General features: G+C 31.7%; 1 protein-coding gene across 1 annotated transcript; it reads right to left on the reverse strand.

Annotated features, from left to right (window-relative positions):
* Positions 1-1,514: 1,514 nt before the first annotated feature.
* On the reverse strand, positions 1,515-5,992 carry LOC107421274 (11-beta-hydroxysteroid dehydrogenase B). Its single transcript, XM_016030481.4, has 6 exons — positions 5,722-5,992; positions 4,127-4,319; positions 3,596-3,681; positions 3,113-3,244; positions 2,127-2,291; positions 1,515-2,014 (listed from the first exon to the last, which is right to left on the reverse strand). Exons 1-6 carry the CDS (start codon positions 5,902-5,904, stop codon positions 1,688-1,690), a joined length of 1,086 nt encoding a protein of 361 aa, XP_015885967.1. The 5' UTR covers positions 5,905-5,992; the 3' UTR covers positions 1,515-1,687.
* Between the last annotated feature and the right edge of the window lie 1,736 nt (positions 5,993-7,728).

Below are 7,728 nucleotides of genomic sequence, written 5' to 3' on the forward strand. Positions count from 1 at the left end.
TGGTTGGAGTTTTAATTTACCAGATTCATATAAAGCTCCTCATTTGAATGATTTATTGGTGGTCATTCTTTTTGTTTCCGCAAACAATGTAGCTTTTTTTTTTTTTTTTTTGGTGGTACTGGTTGTATTTTTCTCATCCTTTTGGTCGTATATTTTTGTTCCCCTAGTATGTAATTTTTCCCACAGGATTTTTTTTATTTTTTCATGTTTTAACGAGGCTAGGAATGTTTATTTCGAGGTATCCTTAATACTTTGACATTTATATCTTCTTTTTTTATTTTAATGAATCTTTGCTTATTGGAGGAAAGCCTTTTCAATGAGAGGGGTGTCAACCTAGTTAAGATTCCTTGATTTTCTATTCACCCTCAAATATTTTTATTCTGATTAAAACAAAAACCTAATATAACAAAAATAAAATAAACATAAATGTAGCCAATCAAATTAATATACAAACATATGGATTCTAATTTTTTCGGTATGGTATTTCATTTTTTTAGCATAATGTCTCTAGGCTAACAACTATCTCCATGTGGCTATATATGTATGTTGGAATATATGAATGGACCTTTAAGATTTTACTTAAATACAATTTTTTTGCTCAGGTTAAATATCATTAGCTTCCCTTTAAACTTTAAAATATCATTATTTTCTCATCTATTATTTCTTTCATACTCTTCTAAATAACCATCTGCACCTTCTAAAGGAGTGCTTGTTGTAACTTTTAAACATGAAAAGATTAAATTATAATTATTATGAAGATATGAAAAAACCATATAATATATATATATATATATATTTGATGATTTGGTTCAAGTCAGGTCCTTAAACTAATGTTATAATTTTTTTTTTATTTTTTAGATCTCATCAAATGTTAAGATTTAAAATTATATTTATTAATCGTTTATTCCTACTTGATTCAATTTTATTAAATAAAATTTTAATAATATGATTAAATCAAAATTTAATCCCTTTTTAAATTTTAATCTATAATATGAATCAACAACTAATAAAAAAGATCTGATTTTAAAACAACTAGATCATATTGTTAAAAATCAACAACTCATAAAAAAAAAAAAAAAATCTGATTTTAAAACAACTTGGTCATATTTGTTCTAAAAAAAAGGTACAGGGCATATTGTTAAAACAGTAAAAGTTTTATACCATAAGAGATGCACCACCAATTTATTATCATTAATAGAATGACGCCTCTTGTGATGTAAGACGAGCATGTACTATAATATAACTTGAACTTTTAATATGAATCAACGACTAATAAAAAAGATCTGATTTTAAAACAAATATTGTTAAAAAAAATAACAGGTCATATTGCTTTTGAAAAAAAAAAAAAAAAAAAAACAGAGAAGTTTTACACCATAAAAGATGCACCACCGATTTATTATCATTAATAGAATGACGCCTCCCTTGTGATGTAAGACTAACGCGCACTGCAATAAAACTGTATATATATATATATATTTATTTATTTATTTTATGCCATTAGAATCAATGAATCATCCAGAAACTTGAAGATTTCAAGGTGGATTTATTCATCTATTGTTAATTATACAACGGAGTTTAGAAATGAGAGTGAACAATTCTGCAGAAAGGCTACAAAATTAAAACGTACAAAAGAACCCCATAGAGATGTCGACTATAAAATATTAGATAAAGCTCCATAATTTCCAACTCATTCCAGTTTTAGCTGGTGCTGGGTGCTGAGTTGGGAGAATGTAATAGGACCAGCAAGAAGCTTCCTAGGAGAGGTTCCCTCCAACATAGGCCTCCCACTGGAGCCTTCGGCAATAGGCCTCCCTGTACCGATAAGGGAAGTCCTCCGCGCGCCATGCGGTGAAACAAGCAGCCGGAATGTCCAACTCAGAATATTGGGTGCAAAAGCCCTGTATAGTAGAAATATATCATACCAACTTGGATACTTCACATATTGATCTCCCCGGCATGCCCCCGAAACAATCAACCTCGCAAATTCTTCCACCGGTCCGCCGCCAACGTGCACCTAAAACAATTCTCATACACAAGAAAATATGGGGGTTTTATTATTTCAGTGTCAAGGCAGCAAATATATATATATGTGTGTGTGTATATATATATATAAAACTTTATTTTACCTCTCTTTCTTCCTTCCATTGCATCTCGGCACCTTCTTCGAGCATGAACTTGCCACCAGAGATTTCGCTTCCAATCCAGCCATGGGTTGCAATGGTTATTCCAATTTCATCTTTTACTTCAAATCTCAATGTATCATAAAAGTTTACAAGAGCTGACTTTGCTGCCTAATATATAGTACAATAGGAAATTAATCTGAACTCTGCTCCATATTCCCAAATTAAATCCCAAAATATTATAAAAGAAAATTCCCAAATTTGTTAGAACCATTGGGGCCAAGAATTCAATTGATTTTTACTCTTAATTAACTTTTTTATTTTAATATATGGTTCTGGCTGTGTAGCCTAATCCAAGACAACCTCTGGGAGTTGGACTACCAGTTATAAGCACCAAAAGTTCGGAAAAAGTTTACTTGAAAACGTACATAAGCTATATATATATATATATGTATGTATGTATGCATGTATAAATTATAATATTTTATTCTATAGGATGCCTCCTAACTTATCTTGCCCGTCACATAAGTCATGTCGCATATAACTTGACTTATATGCGAACATAATTGCTAAAACGGATCGGACAAGCTGTTCGAGCATTGGGCAACAGAGGATTACCATAAGAATAAACACGTCTATCTATGTGTATAATTTACCCAAAAATATAAAATGTCCATTTTTTGCGTGTATGTATGTGTGTTAATATATACATACATACATATATATATATATACTATTTACAGAAATAAAATGCCGTTAGCTTAGTAACTTCTAGACTAAAGACAATGCATAAATCTCTCTCTAGCATTTATAGAAATAATATTGATTCTGTTACATGTTTATATAATTTGATTTTAAGTCTTATTTCTCCAAAATAATTTTCGTAATGACTAGAAAATTTTGCTTGAATGGTTAAAAAGAAAATCTAAGCCATTATATATATTGCTAAAATTATTTTAACACATGCTATGCATTTGTGAATGAATACTCACCGCGTATAGGCTCATTCTAGGCAACGGTAACCAATTCTCAACCGATGCATTAACGATGATTCGACCATTTGTTTGATATAGATAAGGAAGTGCAACAAATGTTGGATAAACATTTCCCCAAAAATTTATGTCCTGAAATTACAAAAAAAAAAGTTTTTTTCATAGACTACAAGTAACACAGTCCAATGTATATATATATAATTCTTGCCTTATCAAGAATACCAAAATTTTTATCCATTATCAAAAATCCCAAAATTTTTATCCAGGACTATATCATACTACAAGCTGTATGGTGTACAACATCAGATAATATATTACCAAATATTTTCTTGTAAAAAAAACTTTCAATATTCCCTGATAAGAGAATTAGCATATCTATATATACACACACGTAAATAAATTTTATAGCTAGGTTAGATGAATAAAACAATTTAATTAAAAAAGAAAACAGTAAAATGATCAGTTCATGCAACTTCTCCTTACCAATAAATGGGGAAAGATCGAAGTATCAGTAACTTCATCAAAGTAGAATGTATGTCCTAAACTTACAGTGTTTACAAGATGATCCACTGCAAAATTGGAAAATCAGTAATAAAAAAAGAAAATTAATAATTAATCAACTAATATTAATTATGGACAATTTTCGTAAATCAATAGTTTTTTTTGGTGAGTCAAAACTAAAAATATGAAATCACCCTAGTCAAAACCAAAATTTTTTTACACTAATAATTAATTTATGCAATTTCTTTTAGCCATATTGTATAATATATTCTACGTCATTTTTCTTTTTTTGAAGCAATCCTATGTCTAAGCCTATGCAAACAGAATATTGGACATCATCCTCGTATGAATTTAAGAAAAGCAAGGGAAGTGCAACCTTGTATTGAAGGCTCTTATTTATCAGATGTTCGGGGCTAAATTTTGGTTTTTGAGAATTCAAGTATATAAATATATATATAAGCTAGTTTTGTAAAATAATTATAATTGGTCGGGTCAAAATGTGTTATATTGTACCACGGCCATGGAAGTGTACTGTTTCACTGATGAATCTCCTACAATCCTCCTCTTTGACAACATCTGCGGCTATAATCATAACATGCCTAGCACCAATACGTCTAGCATTCTCACTGATACCGCGAAGTCTGTTCTCTCTGCGTGCAACTAACACAAGATTTGCCCTCCTTTTTGCATACTCGTATGCAATTTGCTGCAACCAAAAGTATGAACAAAGATGTGTCATAAATTAATTGGACCACATTTCCAGCGACCGAATCAAAGTATAGAGCATAATTTTGGATCCTCCATGTGCATGTTATTCAAGTAGGTGACAGCCTATAGATTGTCAATTACGCGAAGTCCTTCAAGGAGTATTTTTTTTCAACCCAGCTCAGCTGTGTACATTAATTGTGGGAGAAATTCATCAAAACTAGCTTCATTGTAATTATAAACTCCTATATGTTAGCCAACAATTGTTAAATATATATTGATTAAAAAATAATGCAAACGTAAGGAAAAATATTACAGAACAAGTCTATGGTTTAGTCTTGTTTTGGATTAATCAAAGGTACAGGTTTTTGTCAATTTCTGACAATTATCATACTTTTCATAACAAAAGTCATATGGAGCTATTTTAAAATCCTAAACTTATGAGTCCGTGACCGATCAGAAAAACGTTTCTTTTGGTAAATAATGACCAAGAACTTGTAAGGTAATAATCGACGACTAAAACTTATCTATAGATTAGCTGCTTTTGTATAACAACATGAATCATCGTATGGATAAAGAGTCAAGCTTGGTGGGCTGACCTTGCTATTTAGTTGAAATCTTCTTGTGTTTTCAAATTTCATAACGTCAAGAAATACAAATGTATCAAATTGCACTAAAAAGTCTACTTCTAATAGATATACAGTGTTATTATTAGTATTATTATTTTCTTAACTTCAACAAATACCCCTTAATAGTCTAGGCTTGAGATGTCCCTTTAAAAGGTTATGGGACACCCAAGCCTCAACCCTCGTATATACCCTTTAGGATCTCAACTTTAGCCTAGCCAATATGGAACTAATTATTTCGGAGTAAGCTCACAAATATCTGATCGTCAAATTCTATGTACAAATGGATGCAATTAGCCGCCCCATCCCTCTGCCTCCAAATTAACAAGTAGTACGCAAAGCAGAGACGATAAAAAAAACTTATGCCATACTAATCTATAGATTACAGAAAAGGACAACGACTTCCAAGGTTATGCAAATTAGGAATTTCATTTATTAACTTTTATCAAATTTTTAGTACTATTTGTGGCCAGGGTGCTGTTACCTCTCACGATATCAATTTGTGGACCCGTAGTTCAAGTTGATTGTGAAGACATACAAATTTTTAATCAAACCCATTCGTAAATATGCACAAATCCTTCAAGATTAATTGGGGAAGATTTAAATTCCAATTCCACATTAAAACAATCCTTCTAACACAGTCAAAATTTTACCACCAACTGATCCATCAAATAATTTCTATTTTATAAAACCTCTATATCACTTTCATGAATTCAATAAAATTGACAAAGAAAAATTGCAATAAAAACAAAAAAGGGAGAGATGGTGATGACTGACCTCCCCAATGCCAGAAGAAGCTCCAGTGATAATAACCACTTTATCATCCATATTTTCACTGTTTAAGGAGTTATAAAGCCACTCACAAGCATTGATGAAGCATAAAGCTGGCCATGCACAGGCCAGCATCACCATGCTCGCTGGAGGCACTATCCAATTTAGGAATGTGTTCACGAAATCCATTCTCTTCCCCAAGATCAATTTTCCCTTCAGATAATAATGCCAGAGAAAGAGAGATGGAAAAATTTGGTTGTTGGGAAGGTGAGAAAAAAGGAAGAGAAAATTAGAGATAAGAGGGAAAAAGGATATGGATGAGAAATGCTGCTGGTTTGATGACAACACCATGGTTGTACTCTTGCATGAAAGGGTATGAGAACACGTGTTGGTTGGAACCCTCAGGTTGTGACGAATGGAAGAATTTCTCGGATTCTTCTGCATGAATTCTCTGGCAAAACCTCTTGATTTTTTCGAAGTGTATATATGTATATAAAAATATAGCACCACGTAGCAGACGCTTGTTTCACTTGAAAGTTCCATTTCTTTTTAGAATATATTAATTATAGAAGAATATTTTCTGCTCACATTCACAAACATGACACAAATATCATATTATTATAAACATAGAAAATGGAATAAGAAATAGAGGCTACGGTAACATAAAGATGTATATGTATATATACTTTTACTAATGTGATTTTCCTTTTTTTTTTTAAATAGTATTTATTTATACAAATAAAATTTATTTTCGCTTTTGTAATAAAAAAATAATTAAATTACTTTATTCTTATTCATTTTACGTACTTTTTATGATAATAATATATTCTTTTTCTAATCTTATGACGAGTTGCAAATTGATTTAAATAGTTGATCTATGCGTTATATTACAAATTAAGCAATAAGCTCATGAATCGATCTGTGGGCTATACGTCCAGAGATTAAAATGGTTGAGCATAGGGAAGAAATTAGAGATGAAAATAAAGCCCTTATATATATATATATATACACTGTAAAATCTAAAGACAGAAAAGAATGAATAATCGAAATCTTTGTTATTGAATCTGTGATTCACGTATATATAAATTACAGAGTTCGGGTTTTACCATTTGTCTTGTATAGTTATCAGATAAGTGTCTATACTAATTGATTTAACAGTATACACATATCCACACGAGTATAGAATATGGTTTTACAATACTATCTTAATACAACTAAGATCTTAGCCTTTACGCTATCATCCCCCCTCAAGCCAAATAGGGGATAGACCACGTTGAGCTTGTCTTGAAGCTGTCTGAATTGAACTATATGTGGAAAGAACTTTGGTGAAGATGTTAGCTATCTGATCAACTATTGGTATGTAACGGAACTCCAAAGTACATTGAAGAATCTTATCACAAACAGGATGAACATCAATTTGAATATGTTTAGTACGATTATGGAAAATTGGATTTGCTGCTAAAGATCCTGCGCCCATGTTATTGCACCTAAGTATAGGCACGGCGGGTGAAAATAGTTTTAACGATCCACAAAAGTTGTTGTTGTAACCATGATATTTTAGTTAGCACTAAGCGTAAGAGCCCAATACGTTGACTTAGTACTAAATCTAGCAACCACGTTTTGCTTTCTAAAGGACTAGGAAACTAAGGTATTACCAAAATTAATGCAATAGCCACTTGATGACTTCCTGTCATCTCTGTTGGAGACCTAATTAGCATTAGTGAAGCCAGATAACCAAAGATGTGGAGAGGGCCAGTTGAGTAGTCCAAACTATTTGGTTCCCTAAAGATATCTAAGGACCCGTTTACATGCTGACCTATGTAGATCAGTGGGTTGGTACATAGACTGACTGTGTTTGCTAACAATGAATGATTTCAAGCCAATATGGTAAGGTATTTTTGAGCTCCTATGGTATTTTTATACAGGAAAACATATGAAAAGAGTTACAAATTGTAGCCCCATGCAGGTTGAACAGAAATGCTAGTGGGAGAAGGACTTTAGTTTGTGGCCTAG

The sequence above is a fragment of the Ziziphus jujuba genome, chromosome 5 (assembly GCF_031755915.1).
Source record: "Ziziphus jujuba cultivar Dongzao chromosome 5, ASM3175591v1".
Classification (NCBI taxonomy): Eukaryota; Viridiplantae; Streptophyta; class Magnoliopsida; order Rosales; family Rhamnaceae; genus Ziziphus; species Ziziphus jujuba.